Raw genomic sequence first — 13,208 nt, 5'->3', positions numbered from 1 at the left:
AGCGTTCAGTCAAAAGCCATCAGCCAGCCTAGAAACGCGACACCATGGACGAAGACTCTGAACACGATTCTTCTGCGCGAAGCATCCAACCTCTTCGCACGCTGGCCACCATGACCGAAGGATCGTCAGCTTCTCCTCCAATACATCGAGTGCTTGGAATGCCACCACTCAGCTTGTCCCTGCCCGGCAACTCAAGCCTCTCGATTGGCCGTCTAGGAATGCGCATCACGTCGATCCCATGCCACGGCGCAGCATCTTCTTGTCCTGCGCCGGTGGCAAAGACGGCAACGACAAGCAACCAGCGGCGGCATCCGGGCTCTCGGCCAGCAGCTTGCCTTTTCACGATCTTTGGAGTGGATGATGCACCGGAGGAGACGTTTGATTGAACAACTTCCCTATGCTAAGACTAGGCATGTCGCGCAGCGTATCGCAGCCCAGATTGGTATGGACGACCAATCGTGCTATCATCACTGCGCTTTTCAATCTCGAGGCCCGATATTCGTTCGCCAGACCTTGGGCAGCGCCATAATCTGAGCGAATGGCCGGGTAGTAAAAAAGGTAGAAGGACAGAAGAAAAGGTTGCGATTGTTTAGGAACGCGTACCAGACACCCTTCCGGGGTAGTGGCTGGCTGCAGGACCATGGTGAGCGCTGAACACCAAGAGCCGATCAACGTTTGTTTCCTTCTTTCGCAAGGCATTGGTCACTGGCTCTTTCATAGCACGGCGGATATGGCTGCATCTCAGTCTGACGCGCTCTCCAATGTGCTCGAAGAGCCAGGCCGCCCTGGTTGAAGACGTCGAGCCGACTCTGTTAGCAGCCACATGCGAGAGGCATGTGGCCACCCCCTACTGGAATCCCCCGAAGGCGTCCAGAACAACGTGAAAACTGTACAAAGAGTCAGCTAGTTGAGCTTTTGCACTCGAAGAGCATGGGAAGGAAGAGGGGAAGATTTCAGAAGCAAACTTACCGGAGCCCGGTCACGTCTAGATCTGGGTCGGCTACCCTGCGCCCCGACCCGCAACGGAAATGAAAGTGGGTGAGAAACAGGAAGCAGGCGCTGAAGCCTCGGCCGTGTTGAGATTTAGACAAGAGTCTTGATTGAGAAGGTTTGTTTCGCAGTCGGTCAGCCCAGCCAAGGCAATGCAATGCCAGGCGGTTTGACTGTCGCGAGTTTTGATCTGGCGAGGAGAAGCTTGACCTGACCAAGCGGCCAGATCAAAGACTCCATGTCGCGTGAGGAAAAGGTTGGCGCGTTGGTTCAGGAATCGGGCTCCATGCACCCTTCCGGGATAGTGCTCTCGCCAGGAAACCAAGGTGCGCGCCACTCACCCAAGAAAGCCACAGCTCACCATAACGTCCGGTTGTCGCGATCCGGACTCGCGGTACTAGCAAAAATGGCACTGCCGGTTCTCGCAAAGAGAAGGGAACCGGGCAAAGAGTAGATCTGTCCGGAACAGCGTTTGCTCAATGCTCTGGGCTTTCTGTTGGCCGCCGGGTAGGCAGCCCAGATCTGGATTCACCGCGAGGCGAGGTTCCAGAACCACTGGTGTGGTGGACGACGCGACGCTGCCAGGCATCAAGCGAGCAAGCTTCGAGCTGTTGCGTGGCTCCCGGCGTCGCGCCTCTTCTTGGCCTGCTGCCCTGCGCCCCGACCCGCAACGGGCAGGCAACTGGGTGAGAAACAGGGAGCGGACGCTGAGGTCCTGGCCGTGGATGAGATGAAGACGAAAGTCTTGAGTGAGAAAGGCTTGTTTCGCAGTTTGTCAGCCCAGCCGAGGTAATGCAAGTGCCTGGCGGTTTGACCGTTGCGAGTTTGATCTTGCAACGCAGAGACTTGACCGGACCGCGCAGTGTGCTGGCCATCAGATCGAGGAGCTCCGTGTTGCGTGCGGAGAAAGAGAGGAAGAGGTAGAAGAGAGAGAAGAAGAAGAAGGTAGGAAGAAGAAGTGCGCATTTTGACTGGGACGGGAAGCCTGCCATTCCGGAAAAGGCTCGGCCGCGTCCCAAGGTGAGAGCTGAACACCAAGAGACAACAGACACTTTGACTCTTACGGCGGCTATACCTGTCCTGGTCAAAGCGCCGAACCCGACTTGGGGTTGTCCGAAGACACCCACAAGTTGGCGAGCGGACAAGAGGTGCCCTGTGGCCGGCCGGTCCACTGGCTGTCGTCTTGTAATGTTGCCTCTGTTAGCAGCCACAGGGGCCCCACGGAGAAGCGGCATGTGACTGCCCCGAAAATCGCGATTACTACCAGGAAATGTGGTCAGCGAGTGAAAAGAGTGTGGCATTGGGGCAGACTTACCTGAGTCCGGTCGCGCATGAGATTGGGCAGAGGAGGGGGAGGAAGGCGGAAAGGAGACGCAAAGCTGTGCGGTTTCGATTGAACTCATGGAGCAGCAGAGCTTTTCCACGAGGCCGAAGCCAAGATGATCTTGCCGCCCTCATGTACCGCTCACCCATGGGAAAGGATGGACGAGACAAGAGGAGTGGCGAGTGGAACGTACCTGGAAGTGTCCGGAAATGTGGCGATCTTGGCGGGTGAGGGAGGAAAGGTGGAGGGCTGGGTGGAAGCAGCCTGTGAGAGCGTCAGCGAGAAGTCCGGTCAAGCTTGGGGAAGAGGGCAGGGTTGACTCAAGGTGAAAGCGACACAAGGTCGGAGGGTCCTGGCCGACCGGCTCAAGCGACCGGAGGCAGGCTTGTCAGCTTGCCGCAGGTACTGTGTCTGCTTGGAGGCCCGACGTACCTCAGCTCAAGATGTCTCGAGGACGGCTTTGTTTTGGACGCGCTTGGCGGTTAAGCCCCGAGGTTGAGCGCAGCGGGTCAAAGCGGCGAGCTTTGGGCAAAGATCTGTGGGCAAGAGGTCAGCGGAAGAGCGAGGATGAAGTTGGGTAGCTGTTACTTACCGGCGCTTCGCAGCGCGTAGGGCGACGAATGTGCGGTGAGGTTGAGGATCAGGAGACGCGTCGGCAAGGTGACAAGCTTGAGGGCGCGCCCCCACCGAGCCTCTGCGAAGCAAGGCCGCTTGTAGGAGGGACGGTGTAAGACGCGCTCAGAGCTTGATGCTTGCGAAGAGGGGAGGAGATGCAGGATGTCAAAAGATGGATTGGAGGATGGGTGGGTGGTGATCTGGAGGTGGTGGTCTGGTGATGGAGTCGGGTGGGAGGAGACTGGCGATGGGGACTGGAGGGCGCTACCATCACGGCGCTGTGGTCGCCTACACCATTTCAAGACGCGGCCTGAGCTTGTGATGGCGGAGCTTGTGAAGCGAAGTGAATGTCATTCACAAAGCGCATCTGGGTTCGCGTCATGTCCGGGAGCCGCCTTTGGTGCAGCATCTCGTCGCCATCACTACCGTCCTGAGATACGCCCCTCGACCGCAGCCAATCTATCTGTATTTTGGCCGCTTGTCTCGCAGATTTGGCTGACAGCTTCTTTGGCAGTGGCATGAGCCTCCATTTCAGATAGCGGTGTCATTGTTGTCGAGTTGGCAAAGCGCTGGCAGGCCTGGACTTTGGGAGTTGGAAGTTCATGATCCTGTCGTCAACAGGCCTTGGAGGCGGCGAAGTCCATTCGTCCGATTCGGGACTAGGTCGAGGGAAGAAGCCAGGCACTGGAACTTGGTGGAATTGAGTGCTTGCAGAGCTCACAGGTACTGATGGAAATGCAAGTAGATGACGCAAGAAATTTCTCCTCCAAATTCCACCAAGAACCCTCCCTCGGCCAGTAACTTGTCCCCCAAACTCGTCGCGTCGCGGTATCTTCAGAGTGCTAATCAAAGTCAAGACACAGACACCACCACCACCACCAGGCCTGGCCAGCCTGAAGGTAAGAAAGCGAAAGCTCTTGAATTGGAGTAGTATCTGATACTGTCAAGCAAACTCGGCAGTCAGTGAAGACGGCGCGTCGACCCCGACCAACCCCAAAATGTGGGATCGAGGTCGCCCGGAAGAACAGGATTGGCAGTACCCTGAGGGAGGTCAGCGCGACCCATTCAGGTCGTATTACAAGCGGAAGATGGCGGAGAAAGCTGTGCCTGGTCAGTCCAGTGCCCTGGAACAACAGGATTGGCAGATCCCTGAGAGGCTTCTGCGCCAACGACAGACGTCGGATCGGGAGTTGAAGAGCTCGCCCGAAGGTAAGCATGCGCAAGCTCTTGGATGCGGAAACTCGCTGATCCTAACCATCAGACTTTCCCCTTGAGTCTGGATGGTACGAGGGGAAGAGAGACGTGGCGGACTTCCCGGCACTGGGGCAGAGATACGCTCCCCCAAAATGGCTGGAAGATATACAAAAGCGGAGGCAAGAACACGCCGAAAGGCGCGCCAAAACCGATCCCAAGGTCCAAGAGATACTGGAGATGGCTCGAGGGATGCGATTGGGTCTCACCCCAGGTATGCAAGCTGCCACCGACCTCGACGACCTCGGATGTCTGCAACTGCAACCGGAGCAAAATCCAGAACGCCAGCACATGGCTGGAGGAGCGCAAGGCGCCCCGAATGCTCGAGAAACACCTGGAGCCATCCGCCCTGACGACGAACCCGCGCGGCAGAACCGCGAGATGCCTCAGCCTGCGAGAGGCCCCTCTCAAGAGAGGATGACGCGATCCGAACCCTACATTGAGGACGAAGAAGCGCAGCCACACTGCGAGGAGATCGAGCCATCAAGCGGCGCCTCTCAAAAGAGGACAACACAATTCGGAGTCAGCCCCGAAGCTTCTGAGGATAGGAAAGAAGAAGAAGAAAGCTGCTAGCGGAAAGCAGAGGCCTTCGATAGAGTTGCAGGTACAGATGAACGCCAATTTCTGGGGGCCGCGTCCAAAGCCAACCAGCAGAAAGGAGGCCGAGTGGGAAAGTCACCACACCTGCCGACGATGCGGGAAACGGAGCCAGCAAGTCGGTCGGTGGTTCCGGAGAGGACGCCAGTAAGCCTACGAGCGATGCTGGAGAAGGCGGTTAGAATGGGCTTCCTGTATATGTATCTCGCTGCTAGAAAATGCATGTCGACGTCAATGTTACCCTACTTTGCATGTCAGAATGCTTCGTGTCCGTCCTTGCTGTGTGTTGGTCAATTTGCAGCTGTAGCGTAAGAGCCTGCACCGCATGACCATGTTGCGGATATGTACCTGTGTGACTTCTTCTTCTCAGGTCTCTGCTGTCTTGCTCATGATCAACCTACAAGACATACGTCATGCCGTCGATACGCCAAACAGATGACACTATCGTGGCGAATACATGGGGGATGGTCGTATGGAGGGCAATGGCAGTCATCGAAGGCACAGGCACGGTGGCACGCGATTGCAAGATCACCAGTGGTTCAAGGTTTGGCGTCTTCATCCTCATCGCTGATATGCCGGGGTATCTTGTAAAATCGACTCCTCAAGCTGTTTCTCATGGCAAAGAGGAAACTGGTCGAGACAAGATGCTCAAGGAGACAATGTGTGCAAAGCAAAGGGAGTGGAGGACCCAGACAACTCACTTTCGACTTCGTCCATCTCCGAGTTTATGGTAGTCGCGCCCGGATGAATGGCTTGAGGCTCATCAGCGTGCACATCCTCATCAGGTAGATCCGCTGCTTCTCTGTCCATGTCATTGAAATGCTCTGGGCGGCCAGATTCGGCCTTCCGTCTCGTCTTCGTGCCCTGGGTCCCCCAGCTGTTTTGGCAAAGTTGCCAGATGCGTTGAATCGTTCCATGTTGAACGATTTGGTAGGGCAAAAGTGGTGGAGGAAGGAGAACGTGGAAACCAAACGAAGAGCAAACAGAGCTGGGGCGGCGTGCAGGCAGAGCCACCGCACTGCAGGGCAGGCAGTCGCGACGGAGTCACGTTCCCGCATGACTCGCATATGACATGACGTCATTGAGCACGCTTAGGGTATTGGAAGGGGAACTTAAGCCACCCGGACCCGACCAGCTCTGCAACACCAGTATCGTTCAATCCAAATTCCACAATGCTTTCTACTCGCAGATCGATTGCCCTCACAGTCCTCTTCTTGCTACTATCCTCTTCCGCAAGCCAGTGGGCACAATACTCGCCCAAGTGGCTACTTTGTGCTGGTGGTAGAGTTCAGCGCTTGGATAGGTAGGTAGCGAAGGAATTCAACGATTGCCTCGAGTGATCGATTCATTGCGGTCATGGCAGAGGCGGGAAGTTTGCATGTTGCGACTCTCAAATCCCCCAAGCGTACGCACATCCACGCGTGGACTCTGCTCATAATTGTGTGTGCGAGACCCCAGGGAGGAGGTTTTCACGAGAGTCACACGAACTTGGACAGCGCGTCTCCCTCTTTTCCATGTGGCCAAGGGGAGTTTCTACGGGAGTTGCGGACTGGGCATTGAAAATGAACGCGGCTCTTGTCTGTGTCTCTGGTACCAGCCAGCCTCTCATCATTCGATCCTGACGACGACGGGCTACAGAAAAGCGCATTGACATCCGACATAACAATTAGACATGTAGCTCACACGAGAATGGAAACACGCGCAGGAAGGTTGTGCGAATAAAAGATCTCGACCAAGAGGAGAATGAATTGGTCTTGTTGTGGAGACAACAGAATACAAAGCATGCGTGCAAACTTCACGCGCCTTTCGCAACCACGGCACCCATTTCGGTGCAGAGAGACCGCAGACGCAGTCAAGCACATGGGGGAGAAACTTGTTTTGCTCACCGTGCAACGGGAGTCCAAGGGATGGTGGCACGTGGCACAAGGAGCGACAGGTTAGTCAGACCGGACAGTCAGACCGGACAGTCAGACCACTATGCCGCTCGCAAGACATGACGTGAAGACCGTATTCTCCATCTGCATATGACAGGTGACGCGCTGACTTCCAGCTTGTTTCGATGGCAGCGGCTTTGGGTTGAGTGAAAGGGCGTGGAGTGTTGGTATTCGAGAGGGATAGCGCAACTGGATATTCCTCGCCATCATCCCGCCTCTCCTTATCGCTGCGAGCCCTTTTCGCCTCGAAGATGAGCTCACAGCGCACTTTTCGTCTTCCGCAGTCAGCTACGGGCTCATGGAAATTCTCTCCCTTGGACTGGGTTCCTCAACGACAAGGTGGACGGCAGGAGTTGAGAGATTCTTGATCCGTCGAATTCAGAGGTCGTCAAACATACAATGACATCGATTTCGTTGGAGTTTCCGAGAGAGGGAGGGAGAGAGAACAAAGGCCAAACGCCGTCGACGACCATACGCATCTGGAAGAGAGATAGCAAAGGAAGGCGTGGTGCAGGTTCTCGACGAGGGGGCAGGATACTATTTTGGGCACATTGAGGACCTTTGCTGTTGCTAATCCACCAGTGTTCCATATTTCGACCCAGCAGCAACGTCGAAAGGGTTTCCGCTGACCGCTCAATGATCCCAACTTCAAGTAAGCCCACGAGCAGTTGATCGGGGCGCAATCAGGATGGCGTTTCGATTACGACCTCGTTCAGTGGGTACCATGCGAATGCCGTGCGCTCTATCGAGCAAGCAGTATAGCCTGAGAAGCGGGAGTGATGGCCAACAAGCTGAAAGGATTGCGCGAGCCGGTTTGATACTTAGATAGAGTAATGAGTTGGGCTGACTGCTCGGCAGAAGAGACGAGTGGCCATGAGTGGGAGTGATGGTGGTATCGGAGAATCCAGGCGATGCGGTGCTGGGCCGACGGCCAGGTTGTATGCGTTGATCCGGTGTTGCAAGCGCCCACCTTTTCCGCAAAGTGTTGAGAGCATCCTCGAAGCGGACCCTGTCAATTTTGATACACGGACGCTCCATGTAGATAAGAAAGCCCGATGGAAAGGCGTGTGTCAGCCATTGCGGAAAGTTGAGGTGTTGAGAGTCCGAAGTGGCGGGGCATTATACCCTGAAGTCACTGGATGTGGCAGTTTCCTAAGCGTGGCCGTGGTCATCTGAAGCCTGGATCGACATCAAGGATTTGACTCGATGCAACATGCCCCTGCATGATGCCAGAAGACGTTTTTTTCGCGGTCAGCATTGGAATATCAGGATCGGTAGTCGACGGCGAAGATCTGATGTATATGCAAGATGTCTCGAGCTGTCTAGACAACTGTCGGCTATGTCGGCCTCGCGGCGACAAAGCGGGAACTTAAGCCTTTGGTGCAAGAAACCTTTTCCCGGGCCGGGCCGTAGTCCATCTTGCGCAATTCATTGCCTTTCGGGTCGTGTCGAGACCTCGAACTGCCTGGTATAAGTGGAGAAGTGCGTCTTTTGAAGACTCAACTCGCCGGACCCTGAACGATAAGGTGGATTATCAAGACGTGCATTGTTGGGTATGACTTGGCTGAAAGTACTTGACAACGCAGAATAGATACCGGTGCGGCTGGATGGCCACGGATGATGTTCGACGGGCGAGGCCTGGCCCTCAGTAGCAAGAAGGGAGAGTTGCATCCTTCTCTCCGGGGCACATCAAGACAGGAAGGTAGGTCATCGTAGTGTTGAGGACTGGGCGTACACGACGAGCTGGGATGCGGAGCCACCGGCACATGCCAGACTGCGCTTCAGCAAAGCAGCCAGACCACTGCAGGTTCAAATGCGGAGAAATGCGGAGAAGAATACTGGGGAATTGAAACGTTATCTGGACGACCTGTGCGATCATAAGCCGTCAAGGACGCACAGTCCGGAATAGGGGTCCCGCCGGGGGCTTTGCAAGGCCTGAAAATGATGGCTTGAGTGGAGACAAATTCGATCGGAAACTCGTGCCAACGAGACGCGTCCTGGAGGCCAAGTAGATGAAGCTGCCTTGGTCAATTGCACCACGGCTTGTTTGAAAAAGCAAAGCGTAGAGTTTGACTTTGCAGGCCAAAGGTCGCAGTCTAGAGCCGCACAACATGGACAGATCCTTGTCGACACTCGTCTTGAACAGGCTAGCGGTCGTTGATCTCCTCCCGTCTTGGTTGAGCAAAGGCCGAGTTCAGGTAGAGGCATAGACCGAGGACGAATCAAACGAGGCATAAGCCAATCCAAGTCCGTGTTGCTGCGGACAACCCAGTAGGTGATACAAGGATGGGTGGGAGGCGAGGTATGACGTTGCGCGAGATATGCTTCATTCTGAGCCTCCTTGCTTGTCGGGGCTTTGGTACCGGGAACGGCCTGGTCTCGACGGGTCTGCCCGTCCACATACAAGACTACTGCACGACGGCACTCGGAGAAGCGATTGGAAGAGACCAGAGAGGACAGGCAGGCCGGGCGTCAAAGAAACGACGAGTGTTCACGTGGTCTGGCTGCGGACGCGGCGGTGGCACCGACAGGGAGCCAAGGGCCAATCTAAGGCGAGTATTACGCAAAGTAGGCCCGTCGGCGGCTTGTGGAGTCTGGGGCTCCAGTTCTCCAGGTCTTGGGGGTGAGTGTGGAGAAGGAAACACGACCGCCGCTGACGACCGTCGGGGAAAAGCATGGCGTCGCTGATTGGCTGGCTCGGCGGGCGTTCGGCGCGTCTTTGGACCGCCTCTCTCGCTTCACGTCGTCATTCGCCCTCTTTTGGCCTGCTGCAGACGTCTGCCCCAGACGCCTCTGCTTGTCGGTCAAATTGCCCGTCTCGTCCATCCCACGGCTGTGGCTGTTTCCCGAGCTGTCTCCACGGGATTGTGCTTCCGAATAGGCAGTCTTCCGGTTTGCTGGCATCCACCATGGCCACAATCTGGACATGCTTTGTAGACCCACCGTTGTCGAGTACCTTTAATACGCTTGCATTTCCCCGTCTCTCTTGACTGTCCTCTCAATCCTTTGTCAATAAACAATCAAGACTTTTCTTCCTCCGCCGTCTTTCAAACCACAATGCAGCCGGAGCGTGTGCTCTCCGACAAGGAGATCAAAAGCGAGTTCGAGAGTGGTGCCACTCACGTCGAAAGACTTCCAACGTCTGATATCCCCGACTTTGTTGGTGAAGATGTTGCGTACGGTCCCGATGGCTTTAGCGGCATCATTGGCTCGCCCTTTGTCTGCGGAGCTGCCTTTCTTGCCTCTCTTGGTGGTTTTTCCTTTGGGTACGTGTGATTTTGCCCTGCACAAGACTTCTGCTGACCCAAACAGATACGACCAAGGCGTGATATCCGTTATTAACGTCATGCCACAATTCAAAGCGCAATATCCCGAGATCAACAGCGGCTTCTACAAAGGACTCATGACAGCAATGCTGGAGTTGGGCGCCTTTTTGGGATGTTTCTTCATGCCGTGGCTCGCCGACAAGATCAGCCGCAAGTGGGCGTTGAGCGTCGTCGTCGTCATCTTTTGCATCGGAGCCGTTATTCAAACTGCTGCTCCAACCTATGCCGTTCTCACTTTTGGACGCTTCTTTGGTGGCATTGGCGTTGGAACTCTAGCATTGGTAAGTAAATCAATGACGCTCTTTTGGCTTGGACTAACAAACCAGGGTGCCCCTCTGTACATTTCAGAAATTGCCCCACCAAATCTCCGCGGTGCTCTCCTTGTCCTCGAATCGGTGTCCATTGTCCTCGGCGTGGTGATTGCTTACTGGATCTCATATGGCACACAGTAAGACTGACAGACTCCTCCTTTTTCTTCGCTAACAGTTGCAGATACCTCGAGGGAGACATTTCCTTCCGCCTCCCCTTTGGCCTGCAAATGGTCAGCGCCATCTTCCTCGGTATCGGCATTCACTTTTTCCCCTACAGCCCCCGTTGGCTTGGTCTTGTCGGCCGCGAAGAAGACTGCATCGAAAGCCTCTGCAGGCTCCGTCGCCTTCCTCAGACAGACCACCGCGTGCAAACCGAATATCAGGCCATCATGACCGAGGTCGAGTTCCAGGCGAGGATGTTGGAGAAGCGCCACCCAGGTGCCAAGGGCCTCAAGCTCGAATGGCTGACCTGGACTGATCTCTTCAACAAGCGCACTTGGCGCCGCACTGCAGTTGGCGTGGGTGTAGCCTTTTTCCAGCAATTTTCCGGAATCAATGGGTATGTCCGGTGTGCTTCTGCCAAGGGAAATCTTCGCTGACGGTCCTAGCTTCATCTACTACGCTCCCACTTTGTTTGCCAGTCTCGGTCAGACTGATGAAATGTCGCTCGTCCTCTCTGGCACATTGAACATTGGCCAGCTCGTCGCCGTCCTGCTCTGCTTTTGCATCATCGACAAAGTCGGCCGTCGGCCCCTTGCCATTTGGGGAGCCATCGGAATGGCACTGCCGTACATCGTCATGAGCGCCCTTGTCGGCATGTACTCGCACGACTGGGCCGCAAATAAGGCCGCCGGCTGGGGCACCACTGCCATGGCCTACATTTACGTCATCATGTACGGCGTCTCATACTCGCCGCTCACCTGGGCGCTACCCAGCGAAGTTTTCAGCAACTCGACCCGCGCCAAGGGCGTGGCTCTGTCGACGGCGACGGTGTGGATCTCTAACTTCATCATCGGCGTCATTGTGCCGACCATGATTGAAGAAGCCGGCTTCGGCACGTACGTCTTTTTCGCCATCATGTGTCTGCTCGCCGCCGTGTGGGCTGTCATGCTGGTGCCCGAGACCAAGGGCAGGACTCTGGAGCAGGTCGACGAGCTGTTTGGCGACGGCACCGGCGCCGAGGAGAAGGAAGTCATGCGCGAGGTGTTACTGAGCGGAGGCGCGCGCCGGGCCGAGAATTTGCTGACGGCTGGAAAGGTGAATGATTCGGGCGATGAGACGAGTGTTTAAGCTTTGATACCCTTGCATGGTTTGGCGTTGCGTGGTAGTCATGACAATATGAAGACATCTTGATCACTTTCTCCCTCCTTCTTTTTCCCAAAGCTCTTCCACCACGCGTCTCACGATCTCGATGTCCCGGGGTCCCACGCGGCAGCACCCTCCAATCCAGCGAGCGCCAGCCTCCCACCACTCTCTGACCCTCTCCTCCAAGCTTGCGCCGTGGGACTTGTCGCCCCTCCACACCTTGGCTTCTGCATCCCAAACTTCGCCGCTGTTGGGATAGCAAAGCAGCGTCTTGGTTGAATGCTCTCTCAACAGCCTCAGCGTTGGCGTGACCAGGTCCTGCGGCACACAGTTGACGCCAATCGCCACGACGTGCTTCGAAGCCTCGACAGTGGCGCAGACAGCAGACAGCGGCGTGCCATCGCAAAGAGTCACGTCGCCCGCCGCATCTCTCTTGACGGACAGACTGACCCAAGCCGCGACGCCGCTCTCCGCAAACTCCTGCTCTTCGAGCAACTCAACCAACGCCGCGACCTCCTCGCCATTCGGCAGCGTCTCGAGCGCCAACACATCGACGCCCTCATCCACAAGCACGCGCATCCGTTCGCGATGAAAGTCCTTGAAGCCTGCCCGCGACAGGTCGTACGCTCCGGTGTACTCGCTGCCATCAGCCAAATACGCGCCATACGGGCCGACGCTGCCAGCAACGAAGCGCGCCTGTCGCTGGCCGAGGCCCGCCACCTCTTGCGCGCCGTCACCCAGCGCTTCCCGCACCGCACCGACGCTGGCGCTGACCACATCGCGGAGACTGCAGCCGTAGCCTTCTTGCTGCAGGCCCGCCGCGCTGGCTTGGTAGCTTGCCGTCGTGCCAACCTGCGCGCCGTGCTGGAAGAAGGCGGCGTGCGCGGCGCGGACGGTTTTGGGCGCCGTGAGCAGGGCAGCGGCGCTCCAGAGGCGCGTTTGCAATGGAAGTGAGAAGGGTGGCGCTTCCAGCGTTGTGGCGAGCCCGCCGTCCAGGATGAGAGGGTGAGAGGGGGAGGGCGGTGTCGGCATGGTGGTGAGATGGTATGGTCCGTTTGCGGGCCAGGAATCGGACGGTGCAATGGTGCGTTTGATGTACTTTAGCTCTTTGTTCTAGTGTCGAAATTTCCCTTTCTGCTAATTCCTCCGGATATTCGATCCTGCTCTTTGAGTCGCTTGCACTCACGCCCGGCGTCGATGAATCAAGGCGGCTGGCGACTGTCGATAGAGATGAATGCTCCTTGACTGAGCTGGGCGATTCCAATCGACGCGCACAGCTGTGAAATGAAGCAATCGAGGCGGTCAAGCGCAATTGCAGGGTGTTCGAGCTCAAACAGACGAGTTTGGTTGTTCTGTTGTTGAAAGAGAGTGGGTTGTTGATGCGCGCGCGGAGCGGGAAGACCGAGGCGCGCTGAGATTTTTGCGGGCCCGGCGGGGCTTCTGATGGCCGGCGTTGGTGCGCGTTCGCACAGTGCAGCCGGCCAGGACATTCCCGCCGCGCGTCGCACGACGTCTCTGCTCCCCCCTGGCGATAACAACCCCTGACGATGCAGTC

At 56.4% G+C, this 13,208-nt stretch overlaps 4 protein-coding genes across 4 annotated transcripts; 2 read left to right on the top strand and 2 right to left on the bottom strand.

The window, feature by feature from the left end:
• Positions 1 to 1,082: 1,082 nt before the first annotated feature.
• Positions 1,083 to 2,673, bottom strand: J3D65DRAFT_373801 (uncharacterized protein). The gene has a single exon (XM_066795727.1). It carries the CDS (start codon positions 2,391 to 2,393, stop codon positions 1,467 to 1,469), a length of 927 nt encoding a protein of 308 aa, XP_066655435.1. The 5' UTR covers positions 2,394 to 2,673; the 3' UTR covers positions 1,083 to 1,466.
• Positions 2,674 to 3,674: 1,001 nt separating this feature from the next.
• On the top strand, positions 3,675 to 4,753 carry J3D65DRAFT_667955 (uncharacterized protein; the record flags this gene model as incomplete). The annotated part of the gene is made up of 3 exons (XM_066803069.1): positions 3,675 to 3,828; positions 3,878 to 4,138; positions 4,191 to 4,753. The coding sequence occupies 3 exons, from the start codon at positions 3,675 to 3,677 to the stop codon at positions 4,751 to 4,753; spliced, it is 978 nt and encodes a 325-aa protein (XP_066655434.1).
• A 4,731-nt stretch (positions 4,754 to 9,484) lies between these two features.
• Positions 9,485 to 11,703, top strand: J3D65DRAFT_624973 (general substrate transporter). The gene is made up of 5 exons (XM_066800306.1): positions 9,485 to 9,977; positions 10,024 to 10,318; positions 10,364 to 10,485; positions 10,530 to 10,907; positions 10,957 to 11,703. The coding sequence occupies exons 1-5, from the start codon at positions 9,769 to 9,771 to the stop codon at positions 11,636 to 11,638; spliced, it is 1,686 nt and encodes a 561-aa protein (XP_066655433.1). The 5' UTR covers positions 9,485 to 9,768; the 3' UTR covers positions 11,639 to 11,703.
• J3D65DRAFT_624972 (homocysteine methyltransferase) lies at positions 11,432 to 13,051 on the bottom strand. Its single transcript, XM_066800305.1, has one exon. It carries the CDS (start codon positions 12,683 to 12,685, stop codon positions 11,702 to 11,704), a length of 984 nt encoding a protein of 327 aa, XP_066655432.1. The 5' UTR covers positions 12,686 to 13,051; the 3' UTR covers positions 11,432 to 11,701.
• Positions 13,052 to 13,208: the final 157 nt, after the last annotated feature.

This window comes from Phyllosticta citribraziliensis, assembly GCF_038025025.1.
Source record: "Phyllosticta citribraziliensis strain CPC 17464 chromosome Unknown J3D65scaffold_6, whole genome shotgun sequence".
Taxonomy (NCBI): Eukaryota; Fungi; Ascomycota; class Dothideomycetes; order Botryosphaeriales; family Phyllostictaceae; genus Phyllosticta; species Phyllosticta citribraziliensis.
This window is presented reverse-complemented; position numbering and strand designations above follow the sequence as displayed.